Raw genomic sequence first — 19,927 nt, 5'->3', positions numbered from 1 at the left:
ACTGACTTACCGACCTCCTTCCCTCCACAAAGTACAAAACCACTAAACAGAAAATATGTGGAATCAGACTCAGGCCCTTTCACTGTTCACGTCCAAAAAATAACATCATCCCCAACGGACCCTGTTACTTTACACCCAATCCAATTTGGTAAAGATTTGAAAAAAATTAACATTAAGAACATTGTCAATGGTAGTTTAAAGCGTATTGGCAGAAATAGAGTTTCCATGGCTTTTACAAATTATAAAGATGCAAATTTATTCACTGAAAATTCTGTAATTGCTCTTTCTTATAAAGTTTTTATTCCTAGCTTTACTATTACAAGAGTTGGTATTGTAAAAGGTGTGCCCCAGGAATGGTCGGAGGAAGAAATTCAGGAAAATATCACTGTTCCTATAGGATGTGGCCAAATTATCAAGGTTAGGAGAATCAAAAAGAAAAATATAACTGATGGCAAAATTTCATTCTCCAACACCAACATGGTAGTACTGACTTTTGATGGACAAGTGCTACCTAAAAGGGTGTACATGTGTTACACAGCTCTCCCGGTAGAACTATATATTTTCCCCACAATACAGTGCTATAACTGCTGCAAATTTGGCCACACTAAAGTCCTCTGTAGATCAAAACCACTTTGTTTTAAATGTGGTGATGATCATACCTCAGAAACATGTTCAGTTATATATGAAAACTCTTGCTGTCTCCATTGCTCTGGTCGCCACTTTGCCACTAGTAAAGTGTGTCCGGAGTTCTCAAGACAGCAAAAGATTAAAATTTCAATGGCCCAGAGCTGTTTATCATATGCAGAAGCAGCCAAGATCCACCCTCCAACATCAAAATTGTATGCTGATGTAGCAGCTTCCTCTCCTCCCAAGTCCGATGAAAAACACCCTGCCTCTAGCTTTGGATCATATGAACCTATGGCATCTAACAGTTCTCATAAAAAAACTGTTTTCACTCAACGTCGTGCCCCTCCTAAACAAACCAGAGGGTATGACCGCTCCATGCATGAAACAATTAACAATGAATATAATAATCACAATTCTCAAATGCCTGATGGTTATGTTTTAAAACAGAGATCAAATACAATCCCTCAGCAATCTATTGCTGAAATAATTTTGGAACTTATCAAATTACTTTCAAATTCTAGTTGTTCATTTTCAAATACTAACTTTTTACCGTCCAACGTCGCCAATTCTTTACTGACAGCTTTAAACCAAAACTTTAATAATAATGGACCACAAAATCCTTCAGTAGAACTGTAGGAGTGCTGTTAGCAAAAAAACAGATATTATTTACTTATTAAATAAATATAAGCCTATGGCTATATGTCTCTCTGAGATATGGTTAAAATCAGAGTTTCCCTTTAGGATCTCTGGTTTTGTTACTGTAAGAAGTGATAGATTTGATGGGTTTGGTGGAGTGGCCATTCTCATTAAGAACACTTTTTCATATAAGATTTTTTCTCTCCCTCCTCTCAGTGATGGCATTAATGCCATTGCTGTGATTGTAAATAAAATTTGTATTATTTCTGTGTACATACCTCACCCTTCCACTTCCTTATATAATGAGTTTAGTCAATTATTATCTACTTTGCCTTGCCCATACTTAGTACTTGGGGATTTCAACTGTCAAAATCAATCATGGGGAAGTTTTAACACTAACTATTATGGTGAATTGATGACAGATATTTTAGATTCTCAAAATGTATGTATATTGAATGATGGGACTCCAACTCGACGCACTCGTCCTGGTGAAGGCCCTAGTGCTCCAGACTTGTCACTTTGCTCTCCAAGTTTAGCCTCTCTGATATCCTGGAGTGTACTTGACCACACTTATGGCAGTGATCATGCACCTATTGTACTTACTTTACCTATCTCTAGCCCTTATTCTAATCTACAATATAGTTCTAAACTAAAGCATAAACTGCCAGATAACTGGAATACATTTAAACATTATGTTGATCAAAAGATATCTAGTCTTCCTATTGTTAATGGTGGTAATGAAACAATATGTTCAAATGAGTTTACTAAAATTTTAATTGATGCTGCTAACACTTTATTTCCATTAAAATGTAATAGACAGGGTAAAATTCCATTTCCTCCTTGGTGGGATCATGAGTGCACTATAGCCATCAAGCAACGGAAAGAGGCTGAAAAAAAATATTGTTCTGTGATGACTGCAGAGAACTTTGAAATATATACCCAAATAGCTCGTTCAACTAGCAAGCTTCTCAAAAAGAAGAAATTTGAGGGTTGGAGACGATTTTGCGAATCCATAAGTCCAGATATTTGCCCATCGTTAGTTTGGAGAAATATTAGAAGATTTAAGTCGGCTTTCTATTCATCTTCATCAGGTACCTTACCAATTGAGCTAGCCGATCAATTTATAGACAAGTTGGCTCCTCCATATGTTCCAAACTTTAATAATGCCCAGTGCTGTATTCCTTACTCTGTACCATGTAGTCATACAGACCTTAATGCCCCCTTTAGTTTATCCGAACTGAAAGGGGTGTTGTCTTATGTTAAAGACTCATCTCCAGGCGAAGACGGTATTACATACTCATTCTTGATTAACTGCAATGACGCTTCTTTGAACTATTATTTGTGTGTTATTAATGCAATTATGTTGTCTGGTAACATTCCTTCTTCTTGGAAAACACAAATCATAGTTCCCATATTAAAACCTAATAAACCAGCCTCTGATGTTTCTTCTTTTCGTCCAATTGCCCTCTCTTCTGTTCTTGCCAAATTAGTTGAGCATCTTGTTAAAAATAGGTTAGAATTTTTCATTGAACATAACAATATTTTGACAGCCAATCAGCTGGGATTTAGAAAAGGTCGTAGCACCATAGACAATATTAGTATACTTGTTTCGGATATTAGGTTAGGATTCTCGAAGAATGAGGCAGTTCTTGCGGCTTTTCTTGACATTAGCTCAGCGTACGATAATGTGTTGATCTCCGTCTTACACAATAAATTACATGACCTCCATGTTCCCCAAATATTAATCAAATTTATCATCAATATGCTTTCTGAGAGATGTATTAAATTAGACCTACACAACGGTACTCAACTTTCAAGGCTGGTATGGAGAGGCCTACCGCAGGGGTCGGTCCTTAGTCCATTGCTGTATAATGTATATACTTGTGACTTAGAGATATTTTTAAACACAAACGTAAACGTCTTGCAATACGCAGATGATCTCTTACTATATATCTCGGACAAGTGTATACAAAATGCAAGTAAATATTTATCGTCTTCCCTTTTTAAATTAAATAAATGGTTAAATCTCAATGGTCTGGAATTATCGGTTACTAAAAGTACTGTGGTTTTATTTTCTAGAAAGAGAATCATTCCTGAGTTTAACGTACTTTATATGGATAATCCTATCCCTGTAAAATCTGAGGTAAAATTCTTGGGAGTTATTTTAGACTCCAAACTTACCGGAGTTCCTCACTGTAACTATATTGTAACTAAATGTGAAAGAAACCTAAATATGATCAGGTGTCTAACTGGTGTCTGGTGGGGTGCTCATTCTGCATCCTTACGTCTTATTTATAATGCCTTAATTCGTAGCTTGCTAGATTACGCCACTTTTGTTCTACAGCCATGTAGTGCCGTAGCTCTTAGTAAATTAGATTGCGTACAAGCCAAAGCTTTAAGGATCATCCTTGGAGCTATGAAATCTAGCCCTATCAATGCTATGCAAATAGAGTGTGTTGAACCACCTTTATGTTTAAGACGACAATTTCTATCTGATAGGTATATATTTAAAGCTATGCAATTTTCATATCATCCTTTACGTAATAAACTCCAACTCCTTCTGGAATTTACAGACACTTGTTCGTATTGGTCCCATAAATCTCCCCCGTGTCTTATCAAAAGCTATCGAATATTTTGCTCCATACAAGCGCCGATGTATAGTACATATTGTTACCCTACTTTCGGTATTAAATATAATGCATTAATAACCTCTCCGGATGTTAGAATCAATCCAGATATTCCAAGAAATCAATTTGAAGCTCCTCTGTTTGTAAACATATTAAAAGAAAATGAATTTAATGATTATCATTATATATATAGTGACGCTTCTAAGCATGCATCAGATGGTATAGTAGGAGTTGGAGTTTTTCATTTTCAATATAATATTGTTCAGAAAATAAAACTTCCACCTGAATCATCTGTATTTACTGGAGAATGCCTTGGTTTGTTTAAATCTGTTGAATATATTCTTCTTGCTAAACTTAAGAAATCCATTATATTTACGGACTCTATGAGTGCTCTGCAAGCTCTATCTAGATGTCCTTTTAAGTCTGCTCAAATTCATCATATTATTTTAAAAATTAGAACACTTCTACTTACATGTAATGAAAAAGGCTATTCAGTGGTGTTTTCCTGGGTACCAGGTCACTCAGGCATTCCTGGAAATGAACGTGCTGATCAGCTTGCCAATGAGGCTATTTCATGCGGAGATATGGCAGACTATTGTAACTACGCCTATGATTTGTGTACACTGACAAAACGTTCACTTCAGGAGTCCTGGAAAGTGGCTTGGTCAATTTCCAGCCAATCAAAGGGCAAAGCCTTTGCTAGGATACAAAACTTTATTCCGACAAAGCCATGGTTCTCAAGGATAAAATTGAGCAGGAGGGTAACATGTATCTTGACGCGTATGCGTTTGGGCCACGTTTGCTCTCCTGTTCAACTTGCGAAATTTGGAATTGTGAGCAGTGATTTGTGCGAGTGTGGTGAAGTGGGTGACCTTAATCACATATTTTTATCATGTCCAAAATTTAATCGAGAATCATTTTACAAGGACCTTATTCTTTTCCACATCCCACTTCCTACTTCCGTTGACATCCTCTTGTCCTATGATAAACCTTGTATATATAAACTTTTTTCCTCTTTTATCCTAATTAATGATATTAAGTTGTAAATACTTTTAGATGTACAATTTTTTATGTAAATATATGTTTTATAGTATTGAAAATGAATGATTAGTATTTAATTGTAAATATTCAGTATAAGTATTCTATTTTATATTTCCTTTCCTTTTCTGATCCTTTCTAAAATTTCCGTACCTTCAAAATTTCGAGTTTTATAATTAAACAAGTTTCCTCGTTTTAAATAACGGAAAAAAAAAAAAAAAAAAATCACTTGATACTGGCTCAATCGCTCGACGCGCGGAGCCATAGAACCAAGAAGAAGAAGAAGAAATGCTTGTTTAGCCCCGCTGTGGAGTGGTAATATGAGTGTTTTTGAGCAAGATTAGTGAAAAAGACATTTATGGAGGGTCACAAAAATAAAACTAGAATATACCTATTATTCCTCTGCTTTATTACATTTTCTGTTAAGATCCTTCTTATTAGTTTTAATAATATATCAAGACTATAATAAACTTTAGATAATAATATAAGTGTTACAATTAGTTGCTACACTATGGAGGAGTATAGAGGAGACCTTATACAATGGACATTTACATCAATCACAAGGTTACTATGAACTAGGTGAAGTAAAATTAGATTTGTATTAGGGTGTCATAAAGTCTATGTTATCAACAATTCATATTGTAAAATTATCTCTTAACAAAATGCTGCAGTAAAATTTACCCTGTAAGTATGCTTGTAAGTGCCTGTAGTGATATACTTGGGCAACCTTACTCTCCACATTGTTGACCATATGGGAGCACCCTTTATAAGTACCATTATGTTTATAAAATATCCATATTAATGTTATAAATGCAATGTGTCTGCTTGTCTGTTACCTTTTCACATTTACAGCTAAACCATTGAACCAAGTACTTATGTTGCAAAATTGGACATTTTTCAAGTACCTAGCTACCTATATGAAATAATATAATTGGTGGTTAAATTTAAATACCTACTTTTTAATGTATTCCAAGAATTTTTAAAATAACATCCCCCAAGGTTTTTATCTATCTAACTATAGAGAGTGGAAATCTGTCCGCACTTTGAATGAAATTGAAAGATAAAAAAAGAACAGCATAAAATAAATATTTTTAAAATTAATATTTATGCTGCCTTTATATAAATAATTCTGCCGCCTGATAAAAGTGCATAAGCATTATCTCCGTTAACAGCTATGACAGCATTAATACAAACTCCTAGGTTTATTTCTCCAGCTGGTAGTAACTTCTCTCCGTCAATTCTCCACCTCTTTGCGCAGCCATCCCAGCCTCCGGTCCAGACGAAATCTTCCCTCACGGACATACTCGTTAATATCATCTCACTAACCTGATCAAAACAATGCGCAGGTATGAGAATTTTTAGGTGCTTAAACTTTTTATCTATTGCTTATACGTCGGTAGGTACATTTTCAAATAACAGGTAAATAGCCTAAACACTGACCCAAGTACCCGGGTCGACTACAGGTACATCCAAGTGTTGGAAGTGTTTGTATGAAAGCTAGGTAGGTAGATACATGCTTATGTCAGTCCAAATACAGGATCAGACTACGAGGCCAATCCAATTGCAGCGAGGAGTGCGGCAGGGAGATGTAATCTCCCCGAAGCTATTTACCGCCGCATTGGAAGACGTCTTTAAGCTTGGGCAGGTTATAGTATACTTTCATCACGCTACGATCTAGGATCTACGATAGGAGCAGAGCAGTGACGGGAAATGTTGGTAAAACGAGGGAAGTTACTCCATTTTAACAGCGATACTACTGTAAAAGAGGTCTAAGGGCGGAAATCGCGGGCGTCCGCTAGTCTATAATAAAATGTTTGTTAATCTTAAAATACCTTGACTTCGTCCAGTTTTTTAAATTTGCTGCCCAAATCCATTTCGTGCAGTTGAATACTATTGCCGCCTCTAGACGTGACTACTAGATGCGACCCAGAGACTTGTAAGGGAGCCCTTCCCTCCATAACATGGACGGTTGCAAACCGATCTTTTGATTTTTCTATAAAAAAAAATCGTACAATTATATATCATCATAGATTGCTATCTTTATTAGTTGACAATGTCAACATACCTACCAGGTTTGATTTCTGTAACAGTTACGTATAGATCCCGCACCGTAAACATAAGTGGTGGACATATTGCTAAATCCTTTACTTCCTCTAGAACATTGTAATTAGCTATCAAACTATTGTTTTCAAATACATAAATCTGTAACAGAGTACAAAAATATTTACTCTTCAAATTATTTTTTATTCTTTCATACATTCTATCTCTAAGATTCTATCCAATTACGGACAAGGTTAGCTTAGGTAGGTAGATACATGTTTATTTTATCTTGAGAAAAAATTTGCAGCTCACTATAAAGCTCAGAGAAGGCAGGAAAGACGTGGCAGGCCAAAGACATGGAAAGGATCCATTAAAGCGAAAATGAAGGCAGCCGGTTTGTCCTGGAACGGAAATTCAATCCGCAATAGATACGCTTGGATAAAATGTTTTGGCACACCACAAAGTGAACACAAGATGAAGAGAGACAACACAGGTTTCGTCGATCCTATAGGAGGGTAGAATTTGGAGCTTAGACTCACCACGCTTGCAATGCGCCGGCGAAGTATATGTATAGGATGGTACATAGTAATTCAATGATGGGATGCTACAAGTTTGACTTTGTAACGGTTTATCAGTGACAGCTTAATAGAGGCACGACGTTGTATCGAGAACTAGGTAAGGTATTGATAATTTATCCGCTTTAAACAGCTTAGACTGTTATCGCCGCGTTGCAACGACTTGCGGTACGGACGGCTCAGTGTGCTCGTGGCGTTCGAGCCGTCCACATCTCTAGTTGTGTAATTCTTTTTGGGTTACTTTACTTGGGATAGGCGGGGAGAGAGACTAGTGGAAAAGGGGAGTGTTTGTTAACAGTCAAAGGTACCTTTAACCCTACACACAACGTTCACAAGTGCGTGACTCAAGGTCATTCTCTGCCATTCTAGGGTCTTATTTTGGTTACAGTTTGATTTTTTAATTAAGTTGTCCTGAGTTGTGAATCATATCATCACCTTTGTTCGAAATTAGTTTTTTATTTTTGTAATCACTTTTGAGTCTGCTAAAAAAACCATTAAATACCTAGATACTAAATCAAATTTTCTAAAATAAGTAATTTTTGCTACCTTCATACTTAGGTAGACAGTAAACTCAACGTTAACTTACGTTTCCCAATTCGTCACCAGCATACACATAATTTCCATGGGTGCATATGGATTCTACATCGGCATCAGGAATTGGCAGCTCGGATATTTTTTGTCCGTCATATGTCCATATTCTTATTCCGCCATCATTGGAGGCTGAATATAGTTTTCCATCGCTCGCAGTCAAAGCAAACAATTGTACAGCATGCGCGGTCCACGAAGCGCCCGGCGAAAGATTTGAATCGAAAGTCTGTTCCACGCAATTACAAAAAAATCAGTTGACAGTCTACCTAAGTATATAATAAAATGTCTAAGTATATAGCTAGATTCCTATAGCTACACTATATTAGCCACAGAATATAGAAAACTAAAGCTTAAGGTTAAACCTTGTGTTTTTAGTTGTTTTACTTTAGATTTATAATTGGTAACATACCTAATATTAATATTGTGGAGGAGAAAGATCTTGAGCAGTGGCGTGCACAATCTTTAATAAGGGCGGGCAATAGACGTCTTTTTTTTCAAATTTTACAAAACGGAAAATTCCGTCTCCAATGCAGGTTCGTAATGACTAATAGTGACTAAAAAAAAATACTAATAGTGACTAACAAAATAGATTTAATTTAATTACCTATATAAGTATTAGGTAACTGGAAGATGGTAAAATTGTATCTAGACTTCCTACGTAGCCTACGTTAGTACGAGCACAGAAAACATGTACATGTACATGTACAAGTATATAGCTTGAGCTAGGATGTCTGTTTGTAACTTTTTAGAAATATACCTACCTACTTATAAAGTAACTATACGTAATAACAGTGGACTTATTTTATGGGTTTATTTTGTATACGCACCGACTCTCGGCTTTTGTTACATGGACTACATAGTTAAAACTAGCAGCGGCTTCAATAACAATGTCATTGTTTCATAAGTTGCTTACGTACACTTACACACTTACAGGACTTTTGAATCGGTCATCGCACCGCACCGTACCAATTCAACTATACTTCCTTCGTCTAATTTATTTTTAATATTAAAACTTAAAGCCCTTAAAATAACAATACCTATAGCATTTTGGCATACATATGAAAAAAGAAAAAAAAGTACCCGCCTTTATGAAATTAGTAAAATACATTTTTTTAGTTTGTAAGAAGGCACCTGAGTAGCACAACTTACTAAAATCGAGCCGGCGTCTGTACCGACGAATAGTTTATCGTTCCAAGCCACAACACATGGTTCTGAGTCGATTTTTGTTTCCCCAGCAATAGTTAAAGACATTGTTACTTCCACAATTGTATTTTGTTGCTACGACAAATGTATTTTGAAAAATTTAGCAAACGTCTTCTCTGATTCGAATATTATTAGATACTGCTTGATGTTGATGTGAATGTGAACTTCTTTACTACGCGTGACCAAAATAGATGAGCGCAGCGTGCCGATGTGAGATATTTGCGGCGCGTCATGGAAAATGGTAGACAAACTAAACGTATACAGAGCTGATTCGAGATTAATCTAGAAAAATTCGGATGCCACACATACTTTATCTTCTGTGGATGATATACTTCATCATTATCACCCTATTATTTATTTATTTATTGAGAAAAATCAACTGCAAATACATTATGTCCATGCTTATTAGAGTTCAAAAGCTCTTTGCTAATAACTTAAATGATAGGCATTAGAAAAATTAACGATTTATAATAAATTAATCGTTGTCGTTGTCGTTGTCAAGTTGTCCAATTACTATAAATTAGGTTAGGTTTGTGTAGAGATGCTGTAATTCACATTAAGTAATTAATTGCCCATTTTGTCAACACAGCTGTTGTTTCAATCATCTGCTTGTCATCTATTTCTATTTATGCTTTCCTGAGTTTCCTATATTTTAGACTTTAATTGATAGGTAGATTAGACCAGACGCTGCGAGGTATTGAGTGTGCATAATCCGAGGACCATTATGTTTACCTACAGTTTTGGACTCAGAAAAGCATGCAGATTACTATTCTGCATTTTGCCAGGATGTTTGTCCATGTCCATTCTTTTGTTATACACTACCCTCTTTGGTAACTTTTAACAGACTCAGATCAGTGATTACAAAAATAAGAAAACTAATGTCGAACAAATTTTTTATGGGTTACTTGGGATAGGCGGGGAGAGTGACTTAAGTGGAAAAGGGGGGTGTTTGTTAACAGTCAAAGGGTTAAAGGTACCTTTGACTGTTAACAAACACCCCCCTTTTCCACTTAAGTCACTCTCCCCGCCTATCCCAAGTAACCCATAAAAAATTACACAACAAGAGATGTGGACGCAAATCGTTGCAACGCGGCGATAACATAACGAGTATACATAAGGATGAACTTTGTATCAGAATTTACTAAGAATAACTAATTTTTACCTTGATATTTTTACACATTTTAGTTTAGAAAAACCCAAGAAAGTAAATCAATCTTGTTAAAGCAATCTTGTGACTGTCGATAGGCTATTATATTATACTTATTATATAATTCATTTTGATATGTAACAACAAATGGGTCAAATTGCTTTGTGTCCTCGGAATTAATAATGGTGCGGTGGCTATTCCGGAAACGTCGCCTCGCATAGCGCTCACTCGAACTAGAAAGTGAAAATATCTACGGAATCGCTCAGACATAATAGTGCCGTGAGACACTTCTCATTATGTCTATATTGAAGTATGAACGTGGTCGGCTTACATCATAACGGAAACTCAAGACAGTTCTACAATAATACATTGCGTGACATTTTTTCACAGCGCATATCTAAATTCCAAATGAGAAAGTTTAAAAAAACATCAAAATTTAAAGCATCGAGGATGTCAAAAAGGCGGCATTATCACTAAGGAATCCCTAATTGGAATCCTAAGGAAAATAATACAGTGAAAAATTGCGGGAATATATTAGAAATCTATCTCCTTGCTATACCTGTACCACAAGTATACCTACTCCTCGCACTGCTTTAAGTACTCGCGCAAACAAACGTGATGCCCGTAGCGAGAGAGATAGGTACTTTTCCTTTGACTCCCTCTCGAAAATTGACAAAATAGGGAGCCATGAGCAGGAGCAAGGAGCATGAAATGCGGCACGAGACTTGACGAGTAACGTTGCCGCACTACTTCGCTGCCTTCTTTACTCGCTACTTCCCATGCCACTCGTCGAGTGTGTGACAGAACGTTACATCGCATCGAGTAACTCTGTTTTACATAGATTACAAAGCAAATATTATAACATATTGCATTCTAATTTCATTGACAGGTTTTCACTTTTAGCGCGTCACTAACAACCCTCTCCAACATACATCACGATGTCTCAGACACTCAGTGCCGTCACACCTAGTGGTACCACGAGTAGTAGCAACATCTCTGAATTATTGCATACTGTTTAACACCTTACGTAACACCTTCACAACTGAAAGCTTTGTTTACTTAACTTATAAAACATGAATCTTCGTTGACATATTGTATTACTTACCTACCTCGGCAATTAGTTGCTATATTTTTGTCAATATGTTATCTTCTTTCATAATTTAAAGCCCCAGTAGTTCCACGGCAAAGGGGCCGGACTCAACACGGTCATGAGTTCGATCCCTGCCCGCTGGACTATTGTCTTTCCCATTCCTAACACAGTCTTTCCGACCAAGTAATGCAATTGTTTCCGATTTCACACAAGGGATGTGTATCCCTCCCTCTATGTCATAGTTTAAATAATTTAACAAAGCCTGCTAACGTTTTTACTAACACGTTGTGTGTGTTTGAATACAGACAAATAGAATAAAGATCATCTATAACTCTAACCGTTTTCGCTGGATAAGTCAAGCCTCTTCGACATTACTTCGATGTTTTAAAATGAAATTTTTAGCAGTGCGAGTTCCAGCCCCTATATTCTGTAAAGTTGTGGCATCGTTTGTATGTGACATGCCATCGTTTATTTCCATGGAAACTTCGTTGATAGTGACATTTTATTTTTGACGGCGAACATTACATCGACGAGTATAATAGAATAGCGGAATCAAACCCCAGCATTCACCATCACTAGGTACACTGTTCCAGATACGAACATTTTTTTTAACCAGGTACAGTACTTACCATGATCAACGTTAATCTGAACCTACAAGTATTTTTATCTGTAAAATAATAATTGTTATAGAAAACTTTATCCCTAACTTTGTAAAAATAACAAATATGTATCTTAAAAAAACATTTAATACAAAGTATAAAACAATAATTATTTACAGGCACACATCAATTTGATGCAAGACAATGTATAAGGTTGCACTACAATTTTGGACTGTGTCTCTTAGGTAATGAACATTCGGCACTTGGAACCAAAATATATACACTAGGGTGTATAAATGATTCATACGTCAATACTTTAAAATCCATTATGTTCCGCAAAGATATTTTTATAACTCGACAGTGCGAGTTTCGAATTCATCTCTCTGTCTAACATGGTACTATAAATAGAGAAAGAGATAAATTCAAAACTCACACTGTCGAGTAATAAAAAAATCTTCACAGCGCTATGACATTGAACTGAAAAATAGCTGAAATTTATAGGTTACGTTCGTTTTTATTATGCCTAAGTACATTAATTTATAAAAATGTTCAGTCTCCAGGTAAAAATAATACAGATATAAACTCATAGTTTTGTGGTCCACTCGTAAATATGAGTAACAACCTCATTTTCTCATTAATTTAAAAAAAAAACGTGTCATCATGGAGTCATTCATCAACAAAACAATCATACTAATTTCGTTTATACTCTCGTTTTTCAAAATAATAAAAATGATTTTTTTTTGTCGTAATATGAGAATATGAGATTTTATGTTTGGTAAAAGTATACTTTAAACACATTGGATTATGAGCCTGCTATAGTCAGACGTACCCCATTTGATAAAGGTTGAATGTTTGTCCGCCTACTCTCCTACAATAGATAAGTAAGGTAGCCAATAGAGTTTGGACTGTGGTGGCTTTGGAAGGTAGGTTTCAAAGTTCTAAATATTCCGTTCATAAAATACGGTTAAGAGTCTCATAATATACCGAAGAATAAAATACAATAATATTTATAAATCCTTATTTTCATTTGTATAAATGAAAATAAGGATTTATAAATATTATTGTATTTTATTCTTCGGTATATTATGAGAATTTATGTCAAAGTCGCTTAGCTTAGCGGCATCCTATGAAAAATGCCCCTAACGATCAACATTTAAGGATCTCGAAGAGTTGCCACGAAGCTAAGGGTCTGGCGACTGTAGATGATTCCTCATGATATCCCGTAGAAAAAATCAAAAAAAAAATGTTTTTTTTACAAAGACACTGGAATCCTGCTACCATCCAAAGTAACCACGATCCAAACTCCATAATTGGCTTGTATTTACCTGTGATAGGAGGATGAGCTGAAAAACTTTTAAGCTTCATAAAATGGAATATGTCTGGCTATTGCAGGCTCTCGTCCTTCATTAATTATACCTAACACTATGCTTCAATAACTTTGTTATTTTATAACGATTAAAAAACTGTTGCCACCTTTCTTTCTAGTAAACAATAATCTATAAAAGCATTTAATGTGAAAGTGACGTGCATAATTGTTCTTTTTCTCTTTAATAATTACCTATAGTTCGAGGTGGTGTTTATTTAGTGCACTGTCCTTGTGGAATGTGGCTGTGACTGGCTTATAGAATCAAGTACTTATTCTGCTCATAATTTTCGGTATGAAACGAAATCAGTAGACATTCTTTATCAGCTATTCTAGGGTGCGCCGTATTCTGAAGAAGGAGCAGAAGCTGGTGGGCCGTACTGCGGTGCGGGCGGCGCAGCATCCGGGTATCCTTCTTGTTTCTGAAATAAACAAGATGAATAGAACCTTTCGACATCTAAAAATTTAACTCTGCTAAAACAACCGGCTTAGTGCAAGCACAGTAAATAAATTACTGTGGTGGTCTGTACTTAATTAGGTTCGCTTACTCGTAATTAAGTACGGATTAAAATATGTGGTATCTTTCGATTTTAAACATTTAAAAATCAAAATCAAAATTAATTCTTTCAGTAGGTAAGCTTATTTAAATAAGCGTTAATGAAAGGAACAAAAAGAAGATGTTGATGTACCTACGAGTATTTTTTGTTTCGAACTTATTAGACGCACGCAAAACCAGCGCAGTAGCACATGTTTTCTGTGGCAGTAGCCAGTTTTCAGGCTAACTGACTTCTGAAAGTGCTGATCTATTGTGGGTTGACGAGCTTAGGGTAACAATAAGAAAAACAAATGCTACATAAACTATCAGATGTTAACGATTACGACCGAACATGCTCTCCGAGGCGGAGAGGCTTAACACCACTCTTCCCAACTCCGGGCAGAGAATATTTACTACAAATTTTTTTTATAAAGAAAGAAAAGCTTAATATTACATATCCCAAAGCTCGAACCCAGGTTTACGTTATACGAAGCCACATATGCTAATCACTGAACTACATCGACAGTCACTGAGAATAAACCTAGTCTTCTATACTCACGTATACAATGAACTGATAAGATTCAAATCGATTTTTTTTCCGTTATCGATTACCTCAAGAGTACCGAGTTTCACATAACGCAAGGAAATAGCTTACCTGTGTCTTGTATCTGATGAAGTAAACCTCAGGTTTGGAGGGCTGCGTCGGCGCTGGGGTCGGAATAACAATTTCGGGCTGCTCTTCGGGCTTCTTGACCAACACGTACACGAGTGTCTTCTCCTCGTTCTGAGGCTGCAGCGGGATCACTGGAGCGGTCGGGGTAGGAGGCGTGGGCGCCTTGATGAACACAATCTTATAGTGTTTCTGCGGCGGCGGTACGTATACGGGCTTGCGCAGGGCTGGCGGTTCATTGTCCGGCGGTGGTACGTGAACGTATACATGTTTGTGGACAATCGGTTGCTGAGGTGGTCCGTACTGAGGTGCGGGCGCTCCGTACGAAGTGGACGGCGGCCCGTATGAAGACGGCGGCTCGGGGCGCGCGAGGACGCTCGCCGCCGCCATAGCCAAAATAAACGACTTCAATAACTGCGAACAAACACAATGGAACTATAAATCTTCTTACAAATAAATTATTAAAATTAAATATTTGTTTTATTGTGTCGATAATAATTATTGATCTGACTTTGATGGGATTTTTATAGATTAACTCAGAGCCAACTTTAAAAATAAGCTCTCGAATTACCTACCTACTTCACTACACGGGGCAAAATCGAATTAGACTAATTTCATAAAGCTGACATGCATATTTGATCGCTACTGTTTCACAATGTTTGTTTTTACCGGATTTTTAAAGAGGGAGGTTTTTAATTTAACCATTTTTATTAGAGTTCCGAACGTACACAGTACAAAAACGGAACCCTTATATTATCACTCGCGCGTATTTTAATGTCTGTCTGTTTTCTCCGAATGTACTAGGTTAATCCAGTTGAAATTTGGTACACATATCAATTCTTGCAACCCAAATACTAGGCTAATAATAGGTAAAATTTGAATATGGAAAGTTAAAAAAAAATCTTTTACAAACTTCATCGTGTGATACATCAAATAAAAGGTCTTGATAAGAGAATCTTAAAAATATTTTTTTTGCAGTTTAAAAAAAATTGCTTTCAAGTTATTTAAACGAATAGACTACAATTGACCATGTCCTTTTTCTCCGAAACTACTGTATCTTAAAAATTTGAAAATAAATACAGAAATTAGCTTTTTACTTGAAGATTGATGAAGGTCACTTCTAGGGGGCAAGATGGAAAACACAAAAATAAAATCTAACTGCATCATGTGACACATCAAACGAGAAGTGTTGGCGAGAGGATTTTATAAATATTTTTTTTTGTAATTTTGAAAAAAATGTTTTCAAATTATTTAAAATAACTACGAAAATTTAATTTTGAAGAGTTTAAATGTAAATTGAATGTACCTAGGTATAGAGGATAATTCGATTTCCGTCTATTGTCGTGTTGTGTGAAATGTTTTTAAATTTGGCCAATATTCTTAAAAAATTATATGATTCTCTAGAATTTTTTTCCTGATACTTATTAAGAAAGACAAGTGATGAATTAAGTAATTAATACAAATGTTTTACTTTTAAAAGATATCAAAATCGATTTTGTCTCTAAAATGAAAACAAAGCCATCTTTAAATACCTACCTAAACTGTAAATATTTAAGCTGGTACTTAATAGGTATTTAAAAGAGAAAAAGAATACATATACATATAAAAGAAAGTATAGAGTAATTATAATATTTTAATCCTTATTAGGTACGAGTATAGCTCAACGGTTAAGTCGATCAAATCCGAGTGGTTCTATGTTCTGCGTCCACCTGTTGCACTATCTATTACCTTTATTACGAATACACTGCACAGACTTTGTTTTTCTTTTTATTAATATAACAAATTAATCATTGGATTATTAATGAATGGATCGGATGATTTTCACAGAAATCACAGCCACAATCTTAGGTTCCCAAGGGACTTATTAGTTCTTTATCAAAATCTTAAAATCAGGATAATTTATGGAATACCGCATGTTAATATGTTAATATTATCGCACCATTTCCAATGAAAGAAAATTATGTCACTTTTTAGTTAGATATTACGAGATCACTAGTCAACAACTAATAGCACAGTCACATCACGGACACCTACCGTTTTGTCACACATCCTGGCGATACGATTAGACAGTCAAAGACAGTGTAATGTCCAGCGGAGTGATGCACCTGTGTTTATAAGATATACGCTCTACATATATGAGAGGAGGGGGCACTTTCAATGGTTCACATGGCTTGCGCAATGTGGTGATGGTGCTAGCGCGTGCTGCTATCCCCATCAACGCCCGACCGAGGCAAAAGTGCCTGCTCATGGCTGTAATCGGCCTTCATTACAGGGAACTTACGAGGTACTATGGATAATGGACCTAATTTAAACTCACCTAGTGTTCCTTGGACATTCGCGGTATTTAACTAGCATACGTATTACTTACCTAATCTAAAATTTAGTTAAGTCAAGTAAGGAATAAATAAAAAGTCAATAATGTATTTTCATGATTATTATACTCTCATTTATTTAAAATAAATTCTCATTTATTTATTAAATATTAAAAATTAATAAAAATAATCAATGATTACGATTGATTTTTTATTATGGTTATAATGTATGGTAGTACTGACTAGGTTGAGGAAGTTTACGATATGTTCCCGTGGCTTAGTCATCAGGCGATGAGTCGGAACACCGTGGGGTTTTATTGTAGTCGAATGAAGTCCGATATAACCTTGTTAGTTGTTGCCTCCCCATGGCGAGAACGTATCCATGTTTAAAAGTTTTGCCTTATTTTATCATCATCACCAACATTCTCTTTCCCTTATCCCACTTAAAAGCGGGCTGCAAAATATGTCAATCTTTTCCATTCGATTCCTTGACCTATATTTTTATTTGATGATGATGATGGCTTATGATTTCCACCTCCTGCCTGACGTCAACCCTCCTTGGGAATTCTCAGTCTGGTGAATTTTTCGAACTGCCACCTTTGATTTGCCCTATTTCGTGAAAATAAATATCACTTAGGGGTATGAAATATATATGTTGGCCGACTCAGACCTACTTGATATGCATACAAAATTTCATAAAATAATGTTTAGCCGTTTCAGTGTAGTTTAGTAACAAACACCGCGATTCGAGAATTTTATGTAAGTACACAATAGATTTATCACAGTCGTATCTTTACGACGATTTAGATTTTAGAATGCATTAAATGCGCCGTGGACGATTTAATTAATTAAACAAATGAGTCCGGTTATAAAGTATAAATAATAAATAAATGAATATTTATTTAATACGACTACACATAGTACATACATAGATAGTTTATATATCCTAGTTTGATATAGGTATAATGCGAAAGTTAAAATTGAATTACACGCGGACGAAGTCGTGGGCATCCTCTAGTTATAAATATATTTTTAACTCTTATCAATAACACAAACAATTAGTCGATTTATTTTATTGCAAGTCAATGAACTCATTACCTTCTTATTGATATCAACAATTAAGTAATGAAGAATCTTGGTAGTGGGTGGGTGCTTGCCAACCCGGCTTAGGGCGGCGCGGTGGGCTCAGTTCTATATCCCCTTTCTTATAATGGCAGACCCTGTGGTCAGTGGCGTGCACTTCATAGATGCAACAATGCACTGCCTACCCTAAGGACTCAATACAAACCTATGTTGGATCATAGAATATATACTTATAGCATATAGTGCATTAAAAACCTTATCCTCGACACCGCTTGTGGTGGGCCGTTAAAGTAATGTGATAATTATAAATTAAACTACAGATAATAAGTACGAGTACCTAAGTATAAACTTCGAAACTAATTTTTGCTGATATAAATCAGAAGTAACGTGGACATCAATTTATATTCGTAGCATAACTTGAATTCAATATGATTTGTAAATAATGTCCTCAGAGATTTTTAACGGAGGCTCGTACCTCTATTAGGTATAATAATTATAGACGAAGAGCCTTCGATAGCTCAATTTAGAAAGGCAATTTGTCAGCCTTCTTTTACTTCTACTCGTAAGTAGGTACACCATCATCATATCCGTCTATGGATGTCCACTGCAAGACACAGGCCTTTTGTAGGAAATTCCAAACATCACATTCTGATTCCTGATCCACCTGCAATCCATTTGTCGTCAATCCGCCTGGTGAGGGGTCGATCAACAGTGCGCTCATAAGCACGGTAGCCAATAATGAAGTTTGAACTGTGATGGCGGTAGAAAATAGGTTTCAAGGGTTCAGACCCTCAACCGTTCAAGACAAAGCCTTTTTAAAATGACTGAAAGCCTTTTTGTCTGGCTGTCGTAGGTTTTCGATCTATTGCGTGAGTAATAGGCGGGGATCGAACCCATGACCATGATTTCGTTCTTGAGCCCGGCCCCTTTTCCGTGGAGCTATTGGGGCTACAACTATCTAATTCTATATAAATGTAGGAAATTCGGGATTACGTACTTAAAAGTACTATTAGGTGTGGCAATAAAATCAATGGGATCAATACTCGTATCTAAAGCTGAATCGCTTAAAGATTTTAAATAAACAACCAGTTTGTTAAAGATGTAATTTGTCCTGTTCTTATTACCTACTCTTCTATTTTCATTCGAAACAACTGATACAGCAATCATCAGTCGGTAACAAATATAAATTGTTACATCTAATGAGTTGTTAAAAGCGTGCAGCGATAGCGTAGTTGCAGTTAAATCTTTACCTTGACCAATCATATGTACTGAGAACGTAGAATGTGCAAGTTTACTTCTTACGAGTACAACAGTTTAGTTCAACTCCAATTATTATTATTCTTATTACCTCTCCAATTATTATTATAAGCGCATAAATAAGACCAGTTTTTATATTGATTTCTCAAGAAACGTTTGTCTGTGATCTTGCGCTTCGTCAACTAATGCAGTTGTAGTATGCATTCTAAAGAATAAAAATTGTAAGTAAGTCAGATTTACTAATTAGTTAAGATACTGCACTGCTAGTAAATTATACACCTTATTAAGGTGACTTAAACAATTATTTACTAAATTTAATGCATTTATGTCTTAAATCGAAATCATAACAAAAATAATAGCACATATTACTGAGTTTTCTTATCAGAATTTATAAAATTTACAATCCAAAACATCAATAGCCTGAGAGCGTGTGAGGCGAATGCACATTTAATAGATGTATATAAATTTTGAATTCATATTTATTGTATATAACCTATATAATTCTTCTAGTTAGTCGCCCACTGGTCGGACTAACTA

At 35.7% G+C, this 19,927-nt stretch overlaps 2 protein-coding genes across 2 annotated transcripts; both read right to left on the bottom strand.

The window, feature by feature from the left end:
* Window positions 1-5,316: 5,316 nt before the first annotated feature.
* Window positions 5,317-9,850, bottom strand: LOC112052578 (uncharacterized). Its single transcript, XM_024091714.2, has 5 exons — window positions 9,281-9,850; window positions 8,130-8,357; window positions 6,998-7,130; window positions 6,761-6,921; window positions 5,317-6,254 (listed from the first exon to the last, which is right to left on the bottom strand). The coding sequence occupies exons 1-5, from the start codon at window positions 9,380-9,382 to the stop codon at window positions 6,033-6,035; spliced, it is 846 nt and encodes a 281-aa protein (XP_023947482.2). The 5' UTR covers window positions 9,383-9,850; the 3' UTR covers window positions 5,317-6,032.
* Window positions 9,851-12,620: 2,770 nt separating this feature from the next.
* Window positions 12,621-16,928, bottom strand: LOC112052551 (uncharacterized). The gene is made up of 3 exons (XM_024091680.2): window positions 16,773-16,928; window positions 14,724-15,152; window positions 12,621-13,955 (listed from the first exon to the last, which is right to left on the bottom strand). Exons 1-3 carry the CDS (start codon window positions 16,785-16,787, stop codon window positions 13,866-13,868), a joined length of 534 nt encoding a protein of 177 aa, XP_023947448.2. The 5' UTR covers window positions 16,788-16,928; the 3' UTR covers window positions 12,621-13,865.
* Between the last annotated feature and the right edge of the window lie 2,999 nt (window positions 16,929-19,927).

This window comes from Bicyclus anynana, chromosome 5, assembly GCF_947172395.1.
Source record: "Bicyclus anynana chromosome 5, ilBicAnyn1.1, whole genome shotgun sequence".
NCBI classification, from domain to species: Eukaryota; Metazoa; Arthropoda; class Insecta; order Lepidoptera; family Nymphalidae; genus Bicyclus; species Bicyclus anynana.
The sequence above is the reverse complement of the archived record's forward strand: the minus strand, read 5'-3'. Positions and strand labels throughout refer to the sequence as shown.